The sequence below is a fragment of the Monosiga brevicollis genome, genomic scaffold, assembly GCF_000002865.3.
Source record: "Monosiga brevicollis MX1 MONBRscaffold_6 genomic scaffold, whole genome shotgun sequence".
NCBI lineage: Eukaryota > Choanoflagellata > Craspedida > Salpingoecidae > Monosiga > Monosiga brevicollis.
Window position 1 is genome coordinate 499,448 of NW_001865043.1, and position 24,652 is coordinate 524,099.

Genomic DNA, 24,652 nt, shown 5'->3' on the forward strand with positions numbered 1-24,652 from the left:
TAATACGATGGCAGAAACGGTCGATGACATGCTTCAATTGTCAACAAAGCAACAAGCCCGCAACCGAGGAGTGGGCAAGCCATTATTGTGACTGCGCTGCGATATCAAAAGCCTCGAGTCCACACAGAATCACCTCGGAGTTTTCGGTGTCGGGAGCAGCTGCAAAGCAGTCGCCGAGCATCTTTACAAGATCCGCCAAGTTCTTGTCGTCATACTCGCTTGGATGTGCAGCTTGATTGCCAGCCAGGCGCAGGGCGTCCATGGCGCTGAAGAAGTCACCTGGTGTTTTTGAAGTCTGACCCTGCAAGTGCTCCACAAACGCAAGATACTACTCTGCAATGTTGATCTGGGCGTCTTGCGAAAGCTTCGTGACAACCTCGTGGATCTCGGTGGTACGAGAAGGAGGAGCGCCTGCTTTTGGGACTTGACCGTAAAATCCGCCATCGCGAATGATGAAGGGGACAGCCCAGCTCATGTATTCACCAAGGTCTTGCAGGCGGCTAACATCTTCACTGGCTGACCAGCTCACACGACGGATTAGAGTCGCGCGGACAAGCGTTGCCGCTTTCGACACGATTTGCCGCTTCTGAATCGGGATGCTCACAAGGGTTTCCAAGTTCTCGATGGCGGCAGCGTGGCTCTCATTGGCCTCCGTCAAATCTGCGATGGTGGCAGCGTGGCTTTCAATAATGGCAGCGTGGCTCTCATTGTCCTTCGTCAGGGCTTCATTGTCCTTCGTCAGGGCTTTGATGGTGGCAGCGTGACTCTCATTGGCCTTCGTCAAATCTGCGATGGTGGCAGCGTGGCTTTCAATAATGGCAGCGTGGCTCTCATTGTCCTTCGTCAGGGCTTCATTGTCCTTCGTCAGGGCTTTGATGGTGGCAGCGTGACTCTCATTGGCCTTCGTCAAATCTGCGATGGTGGCAGCGTGGCTCTGATTGGCCTCCGTCAAATCTGCGATGATATTTTTCAGGGTTTCAATGTCCCTGCACATGCTCGGAAGCTGGTCAAGCGCATGCTTGAGGTTGTTCAGCTGGTGTGCCGTTGTCCAAACCCCGTTGACGTCATGCTCAACTTCCTCCCACCTGGTTGTGGGGGGGGCGGTCGTTGACCATGGTGGCAATCGCTGCTAAGATCTCGCTGGCGCGACGCGCCGCGTTGGAGTAACTCTGAAAGTAGTCTTGATTGCTATCCAGCTGTTGTACTGCGTTGCAAGAGACACGCGTGAGCAAAAGCATTGACATTGTGGCCTGCAACTCGTCAGGTCACATACCAAGCCATTCGTATCTGTCTGATCTCAAGAAAGCAAACAACCTGTGATACGCGGCCATGGTCCAAGTCAAGGGTAGCGGGGAAATGATTGAGATGATCGATTCGCAACATCATTTGGGGAGGGCCAATTGTCGACAAAACGCTTTCTTTCCCGCCAAACAGAAATGATGACATTTTCCAACAATGGCTGACATACAACAACACAACAACACAACACAACAACATCACAACACAACAACAACAACAAGTTGCAGCACTGACCGATACTTACATCAGATGCGCGTAGCTGAACATCTAAAAATATACTGAGGATTTGGTGTACGCTAATAATAGGTGACCGGCCTTCAGCTCTGATGACCAAAGTTGGCCCTCCCTTGGCTGCATGTCAGGGTTGACCATGAAAGTTGGCCCTTGTCTGCATGAGATGCGGATGTCAAGTCTCATCAACTTGGTATTTACGGCACAGTCGAGCTTCTGGCGTGGATGATGCCATATTGAGCCATCAGCCTCCCCAACCGATGGGTGTTTTTCTGGCGGGCAGTGAACAACAGCAGTCTTCAACACAAAAAACAACACCTGTTGTCCCTCCCAAAGGATTACAACATCCTGCTAACGACTTCGCAATCCTAAGGCGTAACGTAAGGCGTGCAAGGCGAGTCAGTCAGTCAAGTCAATTGCGCGCTCTTGTGTTGGTGTGAAAGGTGAGCGGCGTGCGTGGTCGGCTCTTGCGTCTTCCAGGGTCTTCGCGCGGTCGGACAGGTTTGGATGTGCGTGCGTAGGGGAGGAAGGGGGTACGTCTCTTTGGGGGATTGGTAATGCCGGCCAGTGGGGGCATGGATGTCCGGCAGGAATCTTGCTTGGATGGGATGCTTTGTTCCTGTCAGTGCCAGCAGAGTGGTCCTGCAGGACCTTGAGACCTCGTGTGGGTTGACGGGAGAAGAAACTGGTTGGCTTTGACCTGACCCTCACCTCGCCGTGCTGGTCGTGTACCAGAGCCCTCGTTTGCCCTTGACCAGCTTCATGTCAAGCCGAGACACTTCTTCACAGGCGTCGGCCGATGAGACCGTGCCTTCTTCGACCAATGCCAAGGCCCCCATCGAAGCCTTGATCAGTCCGCCTCCCTCCCAAACCGAGGTCAAGGATGTCAAGTTTGAGGATGTCTCCCGGGCCAAGGTTCTGTCCACCCACTCCAGTCGTACCAGCAATGTCCCATGTTCCCTGCTTTGAAGTGACCTCTTTGCTTTCACTCTGCATCTCTACTTTGACTCATTCAGTCCCGCCGCTCTTTTTTTTTTTTTTTTGGATGCACGGCCCCTTATGCTTTATGTAGTACCGCATCTCAGACGGCCTGCATCCCACACCTTGTGACCTCAGCTACGCCCTCTCTGCTCTGACCGGAACTGACCTTTACTTCAAGAAGGAGTACACCCTTCGCACTGGTACGCGGTGCCTTGCGATTGCCACACTTACCTCAGAGTGCCAATCTGACTCACTCACCCTTGGATGACGCCCTTTCTTTTCTTCCATCAGGTTCTTTCAAGGAGCGTGGTGCGCGAAATGCACTCAAACAGTTGACACCCGAGCAGCGCAAGCACGGCGTCATTGCCGCCTCGGCCGGCAATCACGCCCTGGGCTTGGCCTACCACGGGCAGCTCCTCAACATTCCCGTCTACCTCGTCATGCCAGTGCGTCCCCCTCTTTGATCTTCCCTCTTCTACCGCGGGTTCTACTCAAATCTGAGAGAAACTGCGCTGGCAAGCTTCTCGCGCGCGCACCGTCGCGTTCTCAACTCAAACCAACCCCGCTTGCTCCCTTGTCCATGGTAGCTTTTTGCCCCGCTGAGCAAGGTGGAAAAGTGCCGAACTTTTGGCGCCAATGTGATGACCGAGGGTGCTCATATCGGCGAATCCATGGTCATTGCCCTGCGAATGGCCGCCGAAAAGAAGCTGACCTACATTAATGGCTACAATGACCAGGCCATCATTGCCGGACAAGGCACCTGTGCGTTGGAGATCCTGGAGCAAGTGCCCGACGTGGATGCCGTCGTGGTGCCTGTGGGTGGTGCCGGTTTACTTGCTGGCGTAGCCCTGGCCATCAAGACGCTGCGCCCCGAGATTGAGGTCATCGGTGTCGAGGGGGAGACGTGCCCGTCCTTCTCCGCTGCGCTCAAGGCCGGTGAACCCGTGACTGTGGAGGTGAGCAGATCTGCTTTCTGGTGGAGGTGCTCACTTGGCAAATTTCTTTGCCCTTCTTGAGAATTCCTTAAAAACCGGCGTGCGTGTGCACGCGCTGACCATGATGGTTTCCTCGCTTGCATTGTCTGGCAGGTGCAATCAACCCTCGCTGACGGCCTTGCCGTGCCTCGGGTGGGCCCGACGGCCTTTGCTGTCGCACGCGATCGCACGGACCGCTGTGTTCTCGTTAGGTACGGCCAACCCTTGTGACTGGCCAACGTCGCCGTTTAAAAGTAGTTTTGCCCGCATCCTTCAAGCATCATGTCTCCTTTCTGGTGGCGCGTGTTCACCACTCACATTTTACCACCTCGCTTAACTCGTGCTACAGTGAAAAAGAGGTGGCCATTGCCGTTTTGCGCCTGCTTGAAGTCGAAAAGTGTGCGTTGACCAGGCGCTGACTGCCCAATCTTCTGGTGCCGACACATGTACTCCTTACTGTTTGGCATACAAGTGTTCTCATCTGGTCTCATGTTGACTGGCTGTCTGGGGATCGATAGGCGTGGTGGAAGGTGCTGGTGCAGCCGGTTTTGCGGCCTTGCTTGCCAACAAATTACCCGAGCTCAAGGTTCGTGCAACTAGAGGCATGCATTGGCGGCCTTGGCAGCCACCATTCAAGCAGTTGGCTTGTACCCCATGTGTCTCACCGTCACTTTCGATTCTTCATCAATTCTAGGGTAAGAAGGTGGTATGCCTTTTGTGTGGCGGCAACATTGATGTTCCCGTGATCGGGCGCGTGCTGGAGCGCGGACTGGCCGCAGATGGGCGCTTGGTTCGCTTCACTGTCGCCGTTAGCGATCGTCCAGGCTCCATTGCCCGTCTCACCGCCCTTATGGCTGAGCTCGGGGCCAGCGTCAAGGACATTCAGCATGAGCGCGCCTGGATCGAGACGGACATTATGAGTGTGGCCATTCGCGTCGTTCTCGAAACGCGCAGCAGGGAGCATGCCGAAGAAGTGCACCAACAGCTGCTTCAGCGTGGTTACAAGTGCGTCTGATTCCCTCTCTGTCTCTGTCTCTCTCTAGCCCTTTTCTCATCAGCCGACATCACTTTGCTGGTCGTTTTCCCGCCTGCAGCCTCACATGGATGGCGTAGACGACGGCACAGCCCAAGTGAATGTGTATTGGTCCATGTCGAGCAGGCTTGATCATGTCCTCGCCGAGTGGCGAACTCAAAAACCATAAAAAAAAAAACTAGACATTGACCAGGCCTATCTGCTCTCTTTATGGAAAAGCAGATGCAGTCCTTTCACGTTCAAATAATACAAGTCGTCCCTGGGCAAAAGCATGCCGGCTGTGCTTATCCCTTCGAAATCAGCGTGAGAATTTTCTTCAATTGCTCGCCACGACCAGAAGTCAATACCCCACCGCATGCGGTCTCACATTGGCATCGATTCCAGCTTGCTTTGCATGGCCTTGACCTCGGCCTCATCCGGTTCAGTTCCGGCCGATGCATGACTGGACAAGGTGTAGTCCAGCGCTCGTAGTTGTGCCTTGAGGCGCCGTAGGCGTGCTGTCTGTGTGCGCACGCTTGTCAACTCGTTTTCGGCTGAGGATTGGCGGGCTTCAGCCTCAGCTCGGCGCAGCTTGATAAACTGTACAGGTTGACAGGGCAGGAAAAGTGATGAATAGGGTCAAGCAAGATGCATGCACATGAAATGACGCGATAACTTGAGGGATGTCATATTAGCCGACCAGGGTGCGCCATTGCAACAAACGTACTGCTTCAAGCTGGGTTGAGTAGTGCTCTAGAAACGTGTCCAAAGGAAAATGAGCCAAGCCGCTCAAGTCAAGATCTGCAATCTGCTCAGGCGTCATGGACCAGCCTGGTGGGACCAAAAATTGCAAGCAAGCCCTACCAACCACACACACACGCAAGAAAGTGATACTGAGTGGACAACAAGCACCCCATGATCGGAGAGCGACTGTCAAAGTGTGCGTCGGGCGTAAAACGAACTTGAACATATCAGCGATGGTGCCAAGCTGTGTTTCATCCATGCGGCGACTGCGCTTGAGTGGGCGGGCGGTGGTCGTGCTATCTCGTGTAGAGTCAGATGCCGGTGTTCCTGATTCAGCAACTGGGGCGGGCGAAGGAGCGGGGCTCTCCAGGGAGTTGGAGGCCGTTTTTCTGCGACTCCGCCCGTCAGTGCGCGAATCGCTGGCGCTACGCTTGGCGGCCAGATTGGACGCTGCGTTGCGCGAGGACTTGGAAGTGCCAGCAGCGGCAACATTGCCGTCCACAGTCTGACTTTTTCTTCGCGTAAGCTCGTGACTCGTGCGTGTTGGGCGGGTGGTGGATGTAGGGGGGGTGCTGGTGGCAGTGGTGGCAATGCCCGGAGTTTGCATCACGACAGATTTGTCTTGATCGGCGGCGTTTGAGTTTTCGTTCTGCAACTGTGGCTGTAAAGCCTCCTTTTCCTCAAGCTCGCGTTCATAGGCTTCCAGCTGGGCGTAGGCTGCCGGGTGGGCTCGTGAGATGTGGCGGCGAATGTTGTGGCGGCGTGTAAAGAGGCGTGAGCAGACCGGGCATACGCCATCTTCCGAGGCAGCCCCAGCACCCTTGAGAACATTGACTGCGGCTTCCAGTGTTTCCTGTGATACTCGGCGTTGCGGGTCGTGAATTGAGTTGGGCGGGATACCCCAGTCTGCTTTGGCTGTCGCAGCGGCCGATGTTTGTGGCTGCAACTCTTGTTCTCCTGAGGTCGGGGAGAGGACGGAGTTTGGATTTGATAAATGAGTTTCATCTGCGTTGGCGAGACTTGCCACGCTACCCCCCAAAGCATATGGGTGTGTGCCAAGATCGTCGGTGAATGGGTTCATGTTGGCCGAGGCCAAACTGGTGAGGGGCCCCGCCGCAGCGGCGGAAGAGAGCGAGGTGCTCGAGGCCCCCATCAGCATTGACGGCCAGCCTGGTGGGTCATCACTGGCCATGGACATGCTCGTTGTTGGGTGATGTGGGGCTTGTGACACCGCTTGCCCAAGAAGCGCAGCGTGCATGGAGACGTGTGGTGCATGGTGTCTCTGTAGTTGGTGTTCAAGACTTTGGGCATGCTGCAAAGGTGTACCGTGAAGTGCGTGCAGCATTGAATGGTCACGGGGAAGAAGTTGCTGATGGGTGGTCAGCTGGTGGTGTCCTTGCTCGGCCCGCGGGTCTTGTGTCGTGTGTTCTTGCTGGTGCAAAAGGTGGTGCAATGCGTTGGGTGCCGAGTACGCTGGAGGAGAGCATGGCCGGATCGGAGGTGAGGGTTTCTCGCTGGGAGCTGGCGAGGGTTGTCACTTGATCTGCCCAAGTTTTGGAGGGTGGAGCACTGCGGCGGGGGAAAAGTGTTGACGTACCGGACATGTGAGGCTGGTGAGAGGCAAACGAGGCCTCCTTAGGGGCATACACGGGTGCAGCCTCGCTGCCCATGGCCATGCCGGCCAAGGAAGGGTGAGAGGAGGCAGAGGACATGCCGGTGGCAAAAGACATGGGAAAAGCGGATGGCGTGTCGGCTAGACTGGTGGCCAAGCCATTCACGCCCAGAATGGAAGAAGGATAGCTGCTGGCGCTCGACATTGCCCCACCAAGGTTCATGCCCACATTGAGGCCCATGCCCATGTCCAAGCCCGACATGTCGGCTGCCGACAACCCATGCGACGTCACGCCATGACCATTCATGGTCGCGGGATAGGTCGGCATCTGCTGTGTGTACGATGCCATCATGTGGTCAAGTTCAGCGGTCATCAAATTCGGATCACCTACATAACCCCCGTTGGATCCGGCTCCCACCCCGCCGCCACTGCCGCTGGTCGCCATATTCTGCCCGACGACCAACAGCTAATCAGTGATGGACGGATCCCAAAAAAAAGAAAGAAAAAACAAAAAACAAAAAAATTAATCGAGATGAAAACTCTCTCTGGTTGTCTCGCTTTTTTTTTTTGTCTTCTCACACTGGGCTGTGGTCGCTCCGCATTGCCGCACAGGCATGGGTGGACGAATGCGCTCACAAGTGGAACAAGGGAAACAGACATGGGAGTCAATTATCGGGGTCTCTAATGCGCAGCAGGGGACGGGAGATCGGGTAGCTTCTTGCCCTTGATGATCAAACGCATTTCATCTGCTGTCAGGGTCTCTCGCTCGAGCAGAGCCTTGGCCAAACGATGATGCTCTTTTTCATGCTTGGTCAGGATGGCAACGGCGCCCGCCATGGCTTCCTAACAAAAGTGGTAACACAACAATGTGCAACACAATGTCAAAGACGTCGCCATGAGGATGGCAGCCACCAATGACCATGCTCTGGCTTAGGTTCCAAGGCCGGGCCAAGTCACCAGTCGCGCACAAACCTCAAGGATTCGTTTCGTTTCTTGTTCGATCAGGGCCCGAGTCTCGTTGCTAATCACGTCTTCATCGTCAAACATCATTGGACCAACCTACGGAACACACCATCATAAAAAAAAAAAAAAAAAAAAAAAAAAGAAAGATCAGCCCGCAATGCTGGTCGTGGAATGCGCGAATACACCACAAACACGCGTGTGAGAACACGATGTCGCAGGGATCAAACCTTGTCACTCATGGCGTATTTGGTCACCATGGTACGGGCCATTTTGGTGGCTTGCTCGACATCACTGGACGCCCCCGAAGTGACATTGTCGTAGCCAAAAATCTTCTCTTCGGCCGCACGGCCTCCCATGCACACGATCAGTCGGGCCATCATTTGCTGGCGAGTCATGGAGTTGGTGTCATCCTCGGGCAGCTGTGTAACCATGCCGAGGGCATTACCGCGAGGAACGATGGTGGCCTTGTACACGGGAACTGCGCCCGGTGCATAGAGGGCGCACAACGCGTGGCCACCTTCATGGTACGCGGTCACGGCCTTGTCCTTCTCGGTAATGACGGCTTGTTTGCGCTCAGCACCCATGAGAATCTTGTCCTTGGCCCATTCAAGCATGGCCAGGTCGATCGAGTCGCGCTGTTGGCGCGAGGCCTGAAGCGCGGCTTGGTTGATGAGATTGGCCAGTTCGGCGCCGCTAAAGCCAACAGTGCCGCGGGCAATGGTCCACAGGTCTTCCTTGTTATCCAGCTGGACCTTGCTGGCGTGTGTTTCCAGGATCTTTTGGCGACCCCGCACATCTGGAAGCGGTACTTTGATGTGTGTATCAAAACGGCCCGGGCGGATCAGGGCAGGGTCCAGGCTCTCGGGAAAGTTGGTCGCGGCCACCACAATCACCTTGTCAGATGAGTTGAAGCCATCCAGCTCCACCAAGAGCTGGTTCAGTGTCATTTTGGAGTACTGCTGGTCACGGCCAGAGCGGCGCGAGCCCACGGCGTCAATCTCGTCCATAAATACAATGCACGGCGCCTTGCGCTTGGCGACGGCAAAGAGTTCGCGGACGCGACGGGCGCCCACACCAACAAACATCTCATCAAACTCCGAGCCGGAGCAGTAAAAGAAAGGCACGCCGGCCTCACCGGCCACAGCCCGGGCCAGCAACGTCTTGCCCGTGCCCGGCGGTCCCATGAGCAAAACACCCTTGGGCAGTTTGCCGCCCAGGCGGGTGAAGCGGTCAGGGTGACGCAGAAACTCGACCACATCCATGAGCTCCTCCTTGGCCTCGTCAGCACCCTGCACATCCTCAAAGGTGTACTGGCGATCCATGGCTTCGGGGCGAACCTCGTTGTCTGCCCCCATGGCACGACCACCCAGACCGCGCTCATCCACAGCCTGGTTCATGGCAGAGAGGAGAATGAGCAAAAAAATGATGGTGCGCAGCAGACGCCACAGCTGAGACTTGGTCGAGGGCTCTTGCATGGCGACATAGATGGGTTCTTCATGCGAACCACGGCTCTGCTTATCGCTTCCGGCGTTGAAGTAAGAGTAGTCGCTACCACGGCCGGTATCCTTGCCACCAAAGCTGGCCTGTCTCGGGGCCATGGACGCGAGGGGCATGTCTGCAACAGCGGCGGCTGCAGCACTGGCCGTGGAATACTTGGCCAGGATGGGGGTGAGGTCAGTGGATTCAAGGCGACCAGCGTTGACCAGGGCAGCAATGTAGTGCTTGATGCACGCGTCGTCACTGGCATAGCGCTGGCTGGTGAATCGACGGATGGCCTCTTCCGGCTCCTCTTCGGCCAGGAGCTGTCATGACAGGCAACACGAGGTGAGGCAGGTTCGGCCCAGCAGGGTGTCCCACAGCGGCAGTTGGTCCGATGATGGAGCACATACCTGAAGAGCTTGGGCCTGTTTTGAGGCATCATTGGGGTGTGCATCGGCTTCCTCAACGACAGCGTCCAAGTCGGAGCCTCGGAAAGGGCCAAAAAAAGATCGTTGCTGGTGGCGGAGGGGGTCAGCCACCTGTTGGGTTGCTGGCACGGGACTGAGGGTCGACCAGAGTTGGTGGGGCTGCAGGGTTCGCAGCGTTGCCGTAAGGGTAGGAGTTACACTATGTATGGCTGTTGCACGGGCCCTCGCCAATCCATGCACCGTGCGCGTCGCGCTCCGCGCCTGTGTCAAGCCACAGCCAGGTCAGCTACCCGTGTGCGCGCGGGCAGGTAGAGGGGGGCTCAGGCTATAAGATTCATGTTGGTACGTACGAGGGCCAGCAAGGGGCGGGGCTGCCAGCACTGCCCGCCTAAAACAGGGCCAAGCATGGCAAAAGGTTGCTGCCAGGGTTGCACCAGTCAGTCAAAGATGAATATGAAATCAGCGACCAGCACACTGGAGTCAGAGCGCATGGCTTACTGTGTCCGCGTTTAAGGGGCAGTTATCAACATGAAGCTACACGCATCTTCACCTCCCTGTACGCAACAGGTGGCCGAGCGTTCGCACTCTACGAAGAGTGAGGTTGGTGCGGGCTTGCTGGCTGCAATCGGGCACGTCAGCTCAGCCAAGACCGGGACACCGGAGGTTGTTGCCACCCGTAGCTCAAGCTTGTCAAACAAGCTGGACAGTGAGTGTTGGAAAGACGTGGGGTCAGGGTATCGATAAGCTCAGCCCAGCAATCACAGGTGGCAGCCGCAACGCCAACAGAAGAGGGTGCAGCGCCGCCTCAAATGCTCGTCACGTCACTTCAGCGGAACGAAATGCACACACAGAGAGAGCAGAGCGCGCAGAGAGAGAGAGCGAGAGAGAGCGAGTGTGTGTGTGTGTGTGTGTGTGTGTGTGTGTGTGTGTGTGCAACCGGTCGGCAATTTAAGCTGCAGCTACCACATGTGACAGCTATACAGAAAAGTCTACCATAAATTACACTTTGATAATTATTGTCAGCACAAAGGCTGTGCCCAGAGAGCCGGGGCTTTAAAATCATTTTGTTGGGATAAATGGGGTTAAACTGATAGTGTGAATGCCATCGTCTATTTTTTCCACTTACATCAGATACCCTTGCGGTTACTACCCCTCTTTCTTCTCTCTTCTCTGAACCAAAACGGTGAGCACAAATGGCAGCGCCCCTCGATCGTTGGACCTGCACCGTGTGTACCGTACGGAACTGCTTGTATTCTGGGAGATGAATTTACTTCCTAGAAGTTGTTATTTCAAGCGGTGGTCAAGGACTCGGGGCCGGCCCGCCCAAAAGGCGCAAGGGTTGCATCGCAGGGAAGACGGCGGTGCACCTGTTTGAGCTCACGTGCAAACCGACATCCTCTGCTTGCCTTTGTGTGACGGATAGATGGCTCCCCAGATGCGTGGCATTGTCACGAGCAAGCTCGTCAAGGACCTGGTCGCTGGCGGCGTAAGTTTCTGTCGTCCCATTTTTTGAGGGCTGCTTGGGTTGGGGTGTTAGTGCTCAGCTGAGCCAGCCGCGACCAAGGGCGAACGCGTGGGCTCTAAACCCTGAGCTCAGAACAATGCATCGCTCAAGAAGGAAAACGACGCCTGCGGGGTTGTATTTCTGGCCCCACCTGTTGATTTTCAGCATGTCTCATGTTGACCCGATTGTACTCTGGTCGTAGATTCTCGCCTCGATCGGCGCCGTTGGATGGTACACCTACGGCTACAACTCGGTGAAGCAGGACATGGCCAAGCTTCGCGTACGTTGATTCGTTTGTATTTTGCTTTCAATTATTCATGGCTTTTGCGAGCCAATGCAATCCGTCTAGTCATCTTGGCTCGCTCATTGAGCGCCACTGCTTGTCTGTCACAGGTTCAGAGCGCCGAGTCTGCGTAAACGAGCTCAACTCGCCCCCCTTGTACCGTCCCTTCCGCTCCCCTTCTTTGTCTGTTCTTCACCCTCCGCTCTGTTTACCATACCGTGATTCCAGAGTTGCTTCTCTTCAAGATGCGCTCGTAATTTACTCCTGTCATGATTCCATCGTTTCCAGTGTCACAAAAAGAACCACCCTTCGGGTGCTTGCACCTGGACTTGATGTTACACAGTCCCAATGATAGTGCAGCGCCCCTCATCAGGTTGAACTCATTGTTTGCCAGGCCAGCGCGTCAAGCTGGCAAGTTGCCCGAGCCTGCTCGTGCAGTTGTTGGACCTAAACATTTTTTTTTTTTTTTGGACAACCCAGACACACACATGGACACACGAGGTTAAAGACAGGCCGGGTGATGGGGGGAAAACAGTGCAACCATACCGTTTCTGCCAACTCAAAATGCTTGACATGTAACAAGAGTCTGCAATGTGGTACACAACCCCAATGACAGGCCGAGAATGTAAAACCCTCGAAAGCCACAAAGTCACAAAGGGCACTGAACGTCTGTATTCAAAAACCTACAGATGCCAGAGAAGAATGGACCGCGGGCAAGCCCGCAAGCTGCGCTCCAAAAGTTCCTGCAAGGTTTTCCCCAACATAAGACTCGCTCGCCGGACTGTGGGCATATCTGAGAGCAGGCAGAATAACACCACACGCAAGCCGTTGGGCAAACCTTGGCGGCACGAGGCTTTGCAGCTCCATACGCCAATTCCACGCGCCTAAAATACAGAGGCAAGTCAAACCAGCAACAGCAGCCAAGGGAGGACAAAGAAACAAACACAGAGAAGAGCGTCACGCTTCAAGTTTCCTCAAACCTACGCCGCCCACAAGGCCGCTGAAGAGTTTGACAGCGAGGGGTGTTGTCCAAGTCCATCGAGGGTGGCCATGGCCAAAGTCGCAACTGCTTGACTATCATCGCCAACAACCAGCGCACGCACAAGCTAGCGGCAGAAACGGTGGTGCATCAGGTGAAGCTTCTCCAAGCCAAGTTGTCCAAAGCAAAAAGTGATTGTGCCGTTCCACGTAAGCTTTGAGACAAACCTGCACCGCCAATCCTTGAAAAACGGCAGCGTGCCTTTGCAAAAGAGAGCTGGCGCTGCAAAGCGCAAGCCATCGGCGAGCATTCAACCAAACTAAACGGTCGAGGGACCAGTCCCCGCATGCCCACATGCGTGAGTCTCATGCGATTGTTCTTGTTTTGTCATGGAATCAAGAAAGATGCGTTGTACCAACCGTCGTGTCCCACCAAAACAACGGGCAGCAATGCAAAGGCATGTTGCCAAACTACAAGCGCTGCATTGGATGGCAGGGCTTGCTCTGCTTCCAAAGCAAGCTCAATGAGGGTCGCCACGACTTGCTCATCCTGGCGCAAAACAGCTAGCGTCACCAACAACTTCCATAAAAAGGGGTTGTCACGCTCTATCCCAGACCGCTCATCCTGATCAGAGACCTCAACCGTCGATCTCGGATCTGATCGCAGATCACGTAAGGTTCGTCGAAGCGCGGCCAGAGCATCATCCAAAGTCTGGAGGTACAAGGGCGTCATGCGATGCTCCATGTGATGCTCTACACCCTTGATGAGTGTACGAACTGCCACGTCCACCCTGCCCCCGGCCAGCTCTGTCAACGCGCGCTGGGTGACACTCTCCGGCTCCGAATACCAGTCTGGCGCCGATTGCGGTGCACCGGCTTCAGATTGTGGCGCGTTGCAATCAAGCTGGGACGCAGCTTCATTATTGCCTTGAACGTCTCCATCAATCCAGCTGTGCAGACGGTGCAGAAGAGCCTGGGTGCGCGAATCTGCCGGATGCATCTGAGCACTGGCCACGCGCAGGCTGCAAGCCAAGGCTCGGGCCAGGGGCGAAGCAGACATGGTTGAGCATAATTGGAGGACACCTTCAGCCAAGGTGGCCAACGTTTCAGGGCGCGGGCAGAGCACCATGGCCCCACCCATAAGGCCCTTCAGGTTCAAAGCAGGAAAGAGGACATCGGCCTTTGCAGGTAAACGGTGCAGAGTCAAAAACCAGGAATCCCACGCAAAGTCCACCAGTGCCAGAGCATCGCCCATGTCTGTGAGCAGAGGAGGTAGATGACCCTCCTGCCCCAGCCAGAGCAAACAAGCAAACAAGCAATTCCAGTCACACACGCGCTCGTCCACACTAGCCTCCACTTGAAAGGCCATCAGATTGATAAAGTCCTCGGCTGCCACGGTGTCAGGATCGGCTAAATTGGGTTGGAGGGCGTCCAGATCAAGCCCCAAAGCCACGGCTAGCCGAACCAGTGCCTGGGCTAAATGTCCCGCATGCGCGTCCATCTGAACCAGTGTCAGAACGATGCGGGCCAGCAAGCGCCACAATCCAAGTGTGAGTCCATCAAAGCGGTGCCAAAAGAATGCAAGAGCGCCAAGATAGCGTTCTCGGGAAGGTGTATCTTGAAGGTGCTTGAGCCATAATGCCTCCAGGCAGTCCAACTCATTGTCGGCGATCAAAGCCTCACAAGCGTGATTAAAGACGGTTGTTGTGACATCTTGCGTGTCGGCCCTAGCCCTAAGACACAGACAAACCCATTCAGTGTGAGCAAAATCACGCACGGGGCCAGGTCAAAGGCATGGCTATCGTCAATCAGATCTTTTCTATCGTACGGAAAATTGTGATGTAAAAGGTACTCGTAAGCATCGAGCCAGATGTTCGATGGCGGCCTGGCAGAGCGGTGTGCAGCTTTGTCATAGCGCTCCAGCAGCCCGAGATAGACCTGGGCCCCAACCGGCACTGGGCTGTTGTGGTCAACCAGAAGAAGATGACAGTGAGCTGATGTGCACGTTGTCAACCAGCGCAGCTGACGACGCAGATCGGCCTCATGCGCATCGACCCAAGTAACGTATTCTCGCGCAGCCTCGGCACTTTGCAGTTCACACCACTACAACACCCCGCCCACGAAACCAAGGTGTGAGGAAAAAAAAAGAAAAAACAAAAACAAAAAAATGGTGCATCGCGAGAAGCATTGAGTACCTCGCATTCCAGGTCTAGTGCATGCTCTAGAACATAGGTGCTGTTCAAAAAGTATCTGACAGGGCCAGCCGCATCGTGCAAAGACGGCGAAGTGTGCTCAAGGCCTATCACGCTGTCCACTTCCTCCTTGTCGTCGACATCTTCGCTCGCCTGTGCCATGTACCATCGAACAGCCAAGCGGCGGGCGGTCGTTGGCGCATCTTCTTCTCCAGCTTTGGTCAGAGCGACAAAAAGATCATCACTGGGGGACTGGGAGTGCCGTTGAAGCTGCTGTGCTACATGAACGGCACAGGTCTGTTCATCTTCACCTTCGATGAGGTCTTCAGGTACTGCAATACCTGCACGTGACAGCAGTGCCTAGACAACCAACGATGGGTACCACAGCGTCAGCGTGGGCTGCAAGCCGAGTTTTTTTGAGAGGAAAAATATATTTATCCACGCTGCACATCGCCAAGTCATATCGACATGGTGTCAGCATACCTTGGCTCGAGTGGAGGGCGCCTGGTTCTCGGGTGTGAGATGCTGCAGGGGACATGCATCATCGTTGCAGACGCCTTTTAGGGAGGCCCAACACAGGGGCTGATGGGGATCGAGTGTGGAGGCATTTTGCGAGCTGAGGAGCTCGCTTGGCGAGCGGCGCTCTTGAAGAATACGCCGACGGCGGTACGCAGCAATGACCGTCAGCGGGCTGCGGTAAGGGCGCGCCAAACGTTGAAGATGCACACGCGTCAGAGTCTGGGGGCTGGCCTGGCTGTGCTCACGAGGCACACGAATCAAACGCCGTTCGGGCAGGGGCGTCACGCGTGAAGAAATGCTTTCCAGGAGGTGCGCCCATGCAGTATGTTGGAGCATGGCCTGGGCACAGCGCGCGGCTTGTCGCTGTAGACCCCAGGTCGCCTGTGCTCGCTCCTGGGCCTTGAGCCGTGCCCGTCGTACAAGGGCTTGCTCGATCACACGCAACTGCAGTCACAACAGCAATGTGAGGAAGCAAAATGGATAGACCCACTCACTCTAAACCTTCCTACATACATGCACCGCCACCACCGACACTGACACCGACACCAACACCGACACCGACACCGACACCGACACCGACACCGACACCGACACCGACACCGACACCGACACCGACACCGACACCGACACCGACACCGACACCGACACCGACACCGACACAGACACAGACACAGACACATACAGGCCAACTATTTCAGACGAAAGAGCAGAGCGTGCAGACCTCGGCTTGAACGTGCTGTTGACGCCGCTGGACGCCTGCCAAGAGTTCGGCGGCGGTTTTGGCCTTGAGGTGAGAGGCGGTGACAGCATGACCTGCTTGTAGAGTGGCCTGACGAGCCAACTGTTGCTGCCGACGCAAGACAATAACTTGTCGCTCGGCAGCCTCAAGTTCTGAGGTGACCGTGTGCACTGCCTTTTCCTATACAGCAGGCAAACGACGAGGAAGCCCTCAATACAGACGAGCTCGGCTTTTCTCTCACGGCGGAGTGGGTGTGGCGCGCCTTCATGCTGTGGGTCAAGTCTCGACAGCATACCTTGCGCTCTCGAACGGCTTCGAGGGCAATCGTCCGGGCCTGAATTTCACACACGCGCTTGTCCAGTTCCTCCGCTTCGGTATCAGCAGCCTGGGCGGCACTACACGTTTTGCACAAGGCAGGGCAAGCCGAAATGTTGTCAGGGAGACAATTCCGTCGCAAAAGGCAACAGGAGGCGAGAGAATCAGACTGACTGGGCCAGCTCCTTGAGTCGTTGGTTCAGCTCGGAAGCAGGCACGACATCCTCGACATCTTCGGGGCCTAGAGTGTGCACGACACCTTGTGCCGACGTAGGGCCACTCAAACTGCCGTTGGGCGGTATCCTGCTGCTAGCAGTTGAGGCACTCTATGGGGACGAGTCCAGGCGCCGCACGGCACATGCAAGCAGCAGCAGAAGCAGATAAAGACGAGCAGAATGAGTGGGTGCATCGCACAAGCAAAGCAGAAAGCGAGGCAGGCGCAAAAAACAACCGAGTGCGATAGGCGACAGCCGAGGAAGCGAAGGCGCTTACCGTTGGTTCGACGGTCGAGCTCCAAGAGGGCGAGACGGGATAGCCGACCATGCACGTTTCATCCACACCAGACTCGCTCTCCGAGTCTGTTTCCCGCCCAAAATCGTACGCCTCCATCATGCCATGCCCCGTCCCACCTCCATTCATCACCGCCACTCGACCCTCGCCATGGATGCCACCGACCTCCACCCACGCGCTCTCACAAGCAGTGTTGGAAAGAGAGGGAGCTTGAAAGAGAGAGAGAGCTTCAGAGAGAGAGAGAGAGAGCTTCGAAAAGTTAGAGAGAAAGCTTTATAGAGAGCTTCAGAGAGAGAGTTTTAGAGAAAAGAGAGAGAGAAAAGAGAGAGAGAAAAGAGAGAGAGAAAAGAGAGAGAGAGAAAGAGAGAGAGCGAAGAGACTCTCGTCGAATTGTCAGACAATTCATGCTGCATTCATGTGTGATGTTGATGTTTTCCATCTCTTGAGTGACCAGATCAGCATCATGATGGGCAGCCGGGGTTGGCTTGTGATCTGCATGGTGCTGGCCATGTTGGGGGTCAAGGCTGAGGGGAGAGATGACTTGGTGGTGGCATGGGGGCGTGAGGGGGTGTTGCTGCAGCTTGTGGCAAAAGTTGGGGAAGCGCTGTCGTACAATGTCTCGTTTGGTTCGACACCCTGGCTGCTGGATGCACCCAGTCGCGTGCACTGCACATCGTGGTACACGACTGCTGCCGAGCCTAACCCGGGTGAGACCAAGCTTGATCTCGTCACTGTCAATCACGAACAGTACGTTCCTCGTTGCCCCCTGCCTCCAGTATGTGTGTGCATGTGTGTGTGTGTGTGTGTGTGTGTGTGTGTGTGTGTGTGTGTGTGGCATTCGCTGCGGTGCCGTCCAGCCATAGCTTTGACCTCGTCCTGCCTTTGGGCCTTGGCTTGGGTTTTGACTACGTTCGTATGGGCGCTAGATATGATGCCCCGTTGTGGGGCTCGGTTGATCGCGCAACCATGGGTTGGGCCGCCAAAGACGGTTTCACTTGGACCACCCACATCGAGTACTTGCAAAATGCCAACAGCTTTGTCTTTGTGCAAAATTTCACCACGGACTGTTCTCAGGTCTCTGCGGCTCTGTTGCAATCTCGCACCACTTGTGGGCTTGAATGAACAGCGCGGCTCATTGACATGGTGGTTGTTTTTGAATGCTTGGATCAGAGCAACGTGTCACAGCCCATGGATCCTTCAGGCTCTACGCGCGAGTTTAACAGCAGTAGCCGCCCGCTCAGTGAATTTCCGGCTTTCCGCATTGTGGGTGACCACGCCGAATACAACTCAACCGATCCGCCTTGGTCGTTGGTGACTCCGTTTCTGGGGCATGTGACCTGGCGTGGACGCTTTAGTCACGACAAGAGCACCCATGGGCCCTCCATTGATCGGTTGATTGGTGGCAGTGAGGGAGGCCCCATTGTCCTGTTTGACACCACCTACCCTCGCCAAACCGATGCGCTCGTGCTCAGCACCTGGAACGGTCATGCGGAAGGTATTTCTGCGTGGCGAGCTGACCAGATCGCTTCTGAAGCTGCTTTTGCCAACAATACTGATTTTGAGGCCAACGATCTCTGGTCCCTTCCCAATCAAACCTCGGCCGAGGTTTGAAGACTTGCTTGGCCCAACACCGAGTCCGCTTCGCCTTGTGGTGACTGCGCAGACTTCTCGTCAAGACACGCCACTTTTCTGTCCTTTGCGCTCTCATTGTGGGCATGAAAATTAGGCTTGCTGGAGTGCATGCGCTTCAGAGCCTGCTTGCCGCTACTTCTCGTACGTGGATTGTAGCGTGGGCAATGAATACGCCTGCAACTGCTACCTCAAATATAGGTGAGATGAGCTTGCTTGCTTGCTCGCATCTGAACGGCCGTGTCGACCCGGTGCGGTTGACTCATTTGGCTCACCTGGTCTGCTGACGCACGCAGTGCGGCTGGAGCTACTCCCACAACCGGACATGTTTCTGGCAAGATCGTCAAGAGCCTAGTTTACGGCATTCAGGGTCGAGTCGAGCATGTACCAGCCGGTCATTCACAGGCCTTTGTATTGGTACCCAGCCCTGCAAGTGGTCTGAATGAGGGAATGCATCGCTGGGGTCAGGTTTGTTCGATTCAATTGCGACAGCTATTGTCACCACAAAATTCTGCGTGTTGCTCGCCTTCAACACTTTTCGCAGGGGATGCTTGCGATCCCTATGTCGTGGGCCACATTCTCATGCTTGCCACTTGTACACCCATTAGGTGTTGCAACAACAACACCAGACTGCAAAAGCCACGGGTAAAGATCCCGTCGATCAGCTGTTGGGATACTGGACAGACAACGGTGCGAATCGCCATGCTCTCACGCCCGTTTTCCAAAACTGCGGAAATGTTTGAGGCAAGCCATGTGGTCCCACTCTGCCCGCTCTAAAACATTGCAATTATTAGGCGGCTTCTACTACGGCGGTAATCCGTTGAACCAGTCGCTTGCGGTTGAGCTGGTCGAATATCTGCGGCACGAGCAAATTCCAGCCCGCTACTTGCAACTTGATCCCTACTGGTCAGGGCTGTCGCAGCGTTTGTCCTCTCAGAGCCTCTTTTGCTCCCACTCACATTGTTTGGGGCGACTCGTGTGTGGGCATAGGTATCCGGTTGAGGGTTATCCCTGTGCAATGGGAGCTCTGAACTGGACGGCAAATCCTACCCATTTTCCCAATGGCATGCAGCCTGTGCGCGATGCCGGTCTTCCCCTGCTTCTCTACGCATCCTTCTATTGCCCCGGTTCGTTAGCTCACACTCACTAGTCGATTCAGCACTAGCCCAGGCCCGGAGTTGGGTCGAAACTCAAGCAACCTCGACCACATGTACCCTCTTTTCATTTCATTCGTTGACATGTTAAGCCCTAACATCCCAACTGTCTTTTCCTGGCAAATGTAGCAACTCAAAAGTACTACCCCGGCTTTAACTTTAGCGTGAGCGAGTACATCCACACTTTCACACAAGGCTACATTGCTCAGATTGCCCCCGAACAAGCCTTTGCTTTCTTTAATAGCACCATCGCCCCCTTCGCTACGGTGTGTGGTCTGCTTGTTCATGCCGGCCTTTTTGTTATCCCAACTTTCTCACCAAGCTGTTCTGGCTGCAAAGCAGGCCGGGATCATGAATGCATTTGAGGTCGATTTCATGGACTTTAATTACTTGACCATGGACCAATTTACCCATCATATTGGCGCATACGACCAGTGGGCGCGTGGTAAGACTAGATCTGCACTCTTGCTCAGACACACGAAACACAACCCCGTTCATGCTTTTGGGTGGCGTTCTTGGCAATAGGCATGAATGATGCGGTTTTGGCCAACAACATGACTGTCCAGTAAGTTGCCTCTTGCCACGACAGCGGTTCCCAGTAGGACGGTGACATGTGAGGGCTAAAAGGGAAGGCACGTCAGAGTCCCAATGCGCCTGAACGAGCGGATGTGGGCGATAGATACTGCATGGGATTGCCTCTCGAGATGATGGTTGCTTTGCCATTGAATGGCGTCACAAATGCTCGTGCCAGTGAGGCAAGTCACTTGCCATTGTCATTCTCTTGAATGTGGGTCATTCCATGGCTTCTCATCTCCGACGGCTGGCTACCTGAACAGGATAACTTCCCAACCAATGAGAATCGCTGGCGCATCGGATATACCAGCATGTTTTATGCTGCAGTTGGACTTGGGTACGCTGGGCATCATGCCGCACTTTGTTTGATTCTGGCAAGCATGTGCCTTGTTGACCCATTGCCCCACCCAGGCCCTTCTTGGATGTTGTTTGGACAAGAGGCGAGCAGCCGGGTAACGTCTATAATGTGTCTCGAGACAACATTGAGCTACAGCTGATCATTGCCACCATGTCCAACGGGCCTCTCGGGATCGGAGACGGCATCGGCTACACGGACACCAGCTTGATCCCGCACTTTGCACGGTATGCCAATTCCCTGCCTCGATTTGGATTGCGCGTTTGCCCGCCCTGCGCACCGGCTCTTATTTACCACGGGCGTTCTCACAGAGCGGATGGTGTGCTGCTGCATCCATCCCATGCGGCTACCCCACTGGATATGATGTTTTACCGAGCAACTGAACCCAACGATCAAGCACGCCCACAGCAGAAGCAAGCGCATCGCCCAGCAGCCACGCGCAGTGTGGGTCGAGTGGGCAGCAACTCGGAGCCCAGTGACGTGTTTCAGGCCCATGTGCGCCTGACGGTGGACGGTCGGGCGAGCACCATGGCCTATACGATACTCGCGGTCTCCTTAAGTGAGCCCTTGGAGCTCGCCTTTGAAGGTATGCGCTGTCGCGTGCCAATGGTCGGTCATGACACCGGCTCAGGTCTGCTGTTTATCTGAATGCGACGATTTTCTGTCTCAACTGTCGCTGTGTACTCGTGCGTCTGCGTGGATGTGGGCTATTTTCACTCTTTTTTTAAACAGATGTGTGGCCGCTGAGTCCAAACAATGAGACATATCTGGCCGTCTCAAACATTACAGAGTGTGTGTTGCAAGAGTGTCGACCTCTGCGTTGGACAGCACCGCAAGGACTCATGATTGATACACCAGAGGATGACGGCACCGAGCACGGCTACAACCTACTCCAACTTGTGCCAACCGTGTGCGACAGCAGGTCAGCCAACCGCCCCATACCGTTTACTGTGCTGCCAGCAGGTCTCCATCACATTGGTATGGGCTAAGACTGAGGCTGAGTGATGAGTGGAGGTCCACCTCATACGACATTTATCTTGTGTGGATCTGATTGATTCATCCGTAGGTGGGGTTTGTACGGCGATGTGATGGCCTACATTCCACTTTCACCTGCTCGCATTGGGAACGTGACATGCGCGTCAGACGGTGGCTTGGTCGTCGAGGTGCAGGGGGCGGCACAGGAAACCGTGACAGTGGCCGCCCTGCACCTGGACTCGGAGAAATGGATGGTCAAGCGACTTACTCTACCTGCAAGCGGCACAGAATCCGTTTCATACTCGGCAACCTTGGTGCAATGATTGTGCATGTGGAAGTTGAAACTTAACGCACCATCATGGCCTTGTCACTACGATTGGCGGACCCAAGCTTTTCCTTGATCAAGACCATTCTTTCGTCGCTGCAGACCAGTTCATGCGCAGAATTGCACAAAGTTGTTTCTCAATCATCAATTTATGTAATTGGTGTGATTTTTGCTTGCTATTCAATGTTCGAGCCGGGTCTTCTTGGCTTCCAAGCAACCACACAATCACAGAGGGGGGCGTCACTGACGCTTGCGGCCCTTTTTGTGCGGCCCGCGCAGGAAGAGGCGAATCAACTTGTATTGCCATTGGAGGTTCAACAAGGTCAGGAGCACGTAGAAGATATTGACGTGAATCATCTTGAAGCGCGAGGCCCAGAGAGGCTGCGTTGTGGTAAACCAGGCGGCGCTCAAGTCCTCGCGTCGGCAGTACAGAGCGACACCCAGCCAAAGAAAAGCAAACACACGGGTGAAAAACCAGGTCACAAGAGTCATGAGGTGAGAGAGGAATGCAGGTCCCGACCATCGCGTGCCGGTGCTATCACGGTCCAGTCCGTATCGATTCAGGATGAAACTACAGTGGAGGAAGGGGGTTGATAGCTCCGTGGACATGAAGACACTAGTCATCACATGGGTGGTCATGTAGGTAGGATAAAAGTCGAAGACAAAGGGCACCTCCACACAGAGCGTCAGTGCGTGATGAATGACCATGGCCCCATCATAACGCAGGAGGAGTTGAGCCGAGTCCACCAGCATGTAGCCGATGGAGATGGCCACGGCGGCCTGCAGACCTGGCGGCGTGGGCCACGGGGCACTTGGTCCGGCCGAAAGAGCATCGAGTAACGTCTCCAAAGCAGGCAGTCCCACGGCCAACGCATGGACCGGACCCACGATCCGCGCGAGCAGCTCCATTTGCCAGCGCCGCGTCGCCGAGGCATACCGCGGCAAACCCATCCACGCCACCACATGGACGAGAACATACAAAGCTCCAAAAAACACAGCACTCCACCCCACCACTTCCAGTCGATGCTCATCGTAAGGCGCCAACATATCCACCAAACGTCCCCCCGGCCCAAAGGCCCACCCTGCGGCCATGCCCCTGGTCGCCTCCTCTGCTGTCATGCCACTGGTCCCAATCGACAAAAAAACGACAAAGTGTGAGGGCGGGGAGGGCGTTGTCATCATGTCAGATAAAACTCGAGGTCGAATAATCACTCCCTCCCCTTGATCGCGAGCACAGAGAGAGAGTGTGTGTGTTGGTGTGTGTGTGTGTGTGTGCGTTTGTGCGTGCATGCGTGCGTGTGTGCGTTGATCCTTGACATCGTCGCTGCGGAGACGTGGTAGCTGGGGTCAGGCACATCATGCTTGCCGTCAAGCGCCAGAGTAAGGGATGGCCTTGTGCTTGGGTCTGTCTGGGGCTCTTGGGTCTGGCCACGTTGACCTCGGCTCAGTGGCGACCCCCGCGCTTGCTGCTCTCCTTCTGGGTGGATCCCATTGTCGACCCGTCACAGTTTGTTGACGAGTACGCGCGCATTCAAAAGGCCAACTTTACGACCATTCTTGGCGGATTTGGAGCCAAGACCGAGAGCGTCATTGAACAACAAATTTCAGCAGCCCAAGCCAATGACCTTCTCGTGATCCCTTTTGGCTTTGATGCAACGCAGGTCTCCGCCCTCAGCAACAGCAGCTCCCCAGCCCTGCTGGGATATCAGATGAAGGACGAGCCAACACAGGCTGACTTTGCAGACCTGCGCAGCTGGAGCCTAGCCGTGGCCACTGCACGGCCCGGCAAGCTGCGTTTTATCAACCTCCTCCCCAATTATGCCGCGCCCAGTCTCCTTGGCACACCCACTTACGGAGATTATGTGAGTGCCTTTACGGCCACGGTGCGCCCTGATCTACTGAGCATGGACCACTACCCACTCTTTGACGTGCCTTTTGCCGACCCCAACAGCAATGCTACTCGTCAGGGCTACCTCGACAATCTTGCCGTACTGCGTGCTGCCGCCCTTGCCGCCAACATTAGCTTTGTCAATTTCTTCAACACCATGCCGTTTAACAATCACAAGGATCCCTCCCTGGGCGAGATTCGCTGGCAGGTCTTTGCTTCTCTGGCCTACGGGAGCCAAGGCTGCCTCTACTTTTGCTATTGGGATCCAGGATTTCCGCTCGGCAACGCCATCATGCGCCCCATAGGCGCCAGTGCACAATTTGAGCCCGGACCGCATTACGCTCATGCTGCCGCAATCAATAGTCATGTGCTGGCGTACGAGCGCTTTCTCCTGCATGCGCGATCCACCGCTGTTTTATTCTGGAACGCTACTGATTTTGCAAACCCTGTGCCGAGCCCATTCCTCATCAAAGCGCTGGACGCAGTCAACGACGCCTCCAGGGGCATGTTTTTGCTCGGGCAATTTGATTTAACAGCCACGCAATCGGGCTTTGCTTGTGGTCTGCTGCTTCAGAATCAACGCCATGACGCCACCGCCCTGGCTAACATCACTTGGACGTCCAACTCAATTTCTGCATCAACGGCCCTCAACATGCTTGAGGTACAGTATCAAGGGCCAGGTGCTGGGAATGCCGTGGCAGTGCTTGATGATGCCCCACATGCCCCCGGATTGCAGCTGAGTTTGGCCCCGGGCGAAGGCCGCTTTTTCGTTACTGCGACGGCTTGTTAAGTCTCAGCCTCGGCGATTCAAAAATTCAAATGCTTTGAAATGTGCCATCATGTATCATGGGGATCAAGATTTTTGAATTTTTCCTGTTGCTCATGTTGAAAGGGCCATCTGAAGGCGGCGCTCAAGGCCAACCACAAAGACAACCAAAGCTACTACTAGCTGTGTACTGCAAAAGCCGAACAAAGAAACGAGTTGCGATA

The 24,652-nt window shown here is 55.1% G+C and overlaps 9 protein-coding genes across 9 annotated transcripts; 3 read left to right on the forward strand and 6 right to left on the reverse strand.

The window, feature by feature from the left end:
- Positions 1–328: 328 nt before the first annotated feature.
- MONBRDRAFT_24208 (uncharacterized protein) lies at positions 329–1,244 on the reverse strand (the record flags this gene model as incomplete). The annotated part of the gene is made up of 2 exons (XM_001744627.1): positions 329–1,033; positions 1,086–1,244. 2 exons carry the CDS (start codon positions 1,242–1,244, stop codon positions 329–331), a joined length of 864 nt encoding a protein of 287 aa, XP_001744679.1.
- A 1,358-nt stretch (positions 1,245–2,602) lies between these two features.
- Positions 2,603–4,500, forward strand: MONBRDRAFT_16023 (uncharacterized protein; the record flags this gene model as incomplete). The annotated part of the gene is made up of 7 exons (XM_001744435.1): positions 2,603–2,711; positions 2,803–2,957; positions 3,099–3,467; positions 3,600–3,697; positions 3,835–3,884; positions 4,004–4,071; positions 4,180–4,500. Coding segments are annotated over 7 exons (1,170 nt in total), but the record flags the coding sequence as incomplete, so codon positions are not given.
- Positions 4,501–4,881: 381 nt separating this feature from the next.
- On the reverse strand, positions 4,882–7,298 carry MONBRDRAFT_7043 (uncharacterized protein; the record flags this gene model as incomplete). Its single annotated transcript, XM_001744628.1, has 3 exons — positions 4,882–5,097; positions 5,375–6,714; positions 6,839–7,298. 3 exons carry the CDS (start codon positions 7,296–7,298, stop codon positions 4,882–4,884), a joined length of 2,016 nt encoding a protein of 671 aa, XP_001744680.1.
- A 236-nt stretch (positions 7,299–7,534) lies between these two features.
- Positions 7,535–9,138, reverse strand: MONBRDRAFT_7044 (uncharacterized protein; the record flags this gene model as incomplete). Its single annotated transcript, XM_001744629.1, has 3 exons — positions 7,535–7,696; positions 7,826–7,912; positions 8,044–9,138. 3 exons carry the CDS (start codon positions 9,136–9,138, stop codon positions 7,535–7,537), a joined length of 1,344 nt encoding a protein of 447 aa, XP_001744681.1.
- Positions 9,139–9,320: 182 nt separating this feature from the next.
- MONBRDRAFT_24212 (uncharacterized protein) lies at positions 9,321–10,130 on the reverse strand (the record flags this gene model as incomplete). Its single annotated transcript, XM_001744630.1, has 3 exons — positions 9,321–9,618; positions 9,706–9,882; positions 10,074–10,130. Coding segments are annotated over 3 exons (532 nt in total), but the record flags the coding sequence as incomplete, so codon positions are not given.
- A 1,855-nt stretch (positions 10,131–11,985) lies between these two features.
- MONBRDRAFT_31843 (uncharacterized protein) lies at positions 11,986–16,862 on the reverse strand (the record flags this gene model as incomplete). The annotated part of the gene is made up of 12 exons (XM_001744631.1): positions 11,986–12,193; positions 12,349–12,394; positions 12,717–12,771; positions 13,267–14,215; positions 14,239–14,448; positions 14,494–14,591; positions 14,684–14,833; positions 15,164–15,643; positions 15,921–16,118; positions 16,234–16,333; positions 16,428–16,579; positions 16,746–16,862. 12 exons carry the CDS (start codon positions 16,860–16,862, stop codon positions 12,160–12,162), a joined length of 2,589 nt encoding a protein of 862 aa, XP_001744683.1. The 3' UTR covers positions 11,986–12,159.
- A 364-nt stretch (positions 16,863–17,226) lies between these two features.
- MONBRDRAFT_24214 (uncharacterized protein) lies at positions 17,227–21,122 on the forward strand (the record flags this gene model as incomplete). The annotated part of the gene is made up of 14 exons (XM_001744436.1): positions 17,227–17,510; positions 17,540–17,837; positions 17,934–18,340; positions 18,552–18,593; positions 18,689–18,860; positions 19,001–19,082; positions 19,187–19,298; positions 19,383–19,519; positions 19,676–19,812; positions 19,889–19,991; positions 20,072–20,111; positions 20,383–20,456; positions 20,560–20,701; positions 20,786–21,122. The coding sequence occupies 14 exons, from the start codon at positions 17,227–17,229 to the stop codon at positions 21,120–21,122; spliced, it is 2,367 nt and encodes a 788-aa protein (XP_001744488.1).
- Positions 21,123–22,014: 892 nt separating this feature from the next.
- Positions 22,015–22,683, reverse strand: MONBRDRAFT_24215 (uncharacterized protein; the record flags this gene model as incomplete). Its single annotated transcript, XM_001744632.1, has 1 exon — positions 22,015–22,683. The coding sequence occupies one exon, from the start codon at positions 22,681–22,683 to the stop codon at positions 22,015–22,017; it is 669 nt and encodes a 222-aa protein (XP_001744684.1).
- A 449-nt stretch (positions 22,684–23,132) lies between these two features.
- On the forward strand, positions 23,133–24,452 carry MONBRDRAFT_7048 (uncharacterized protein; the record flags this gene model as incomplete). The annotated part of the gene is made up of 1 exon (XM_001744437.1): positions 23,133–24,452. The coding sequence occupies one exon, from the start codon at positions 23,133–23,135 to the stop codon at positions 24,450–24,452; it is 1,320 nt and encodes a 439-aa protein (XP_001744489.1).
- Positions 24,453–24,652: the final 200 nt, after the last annotated feature.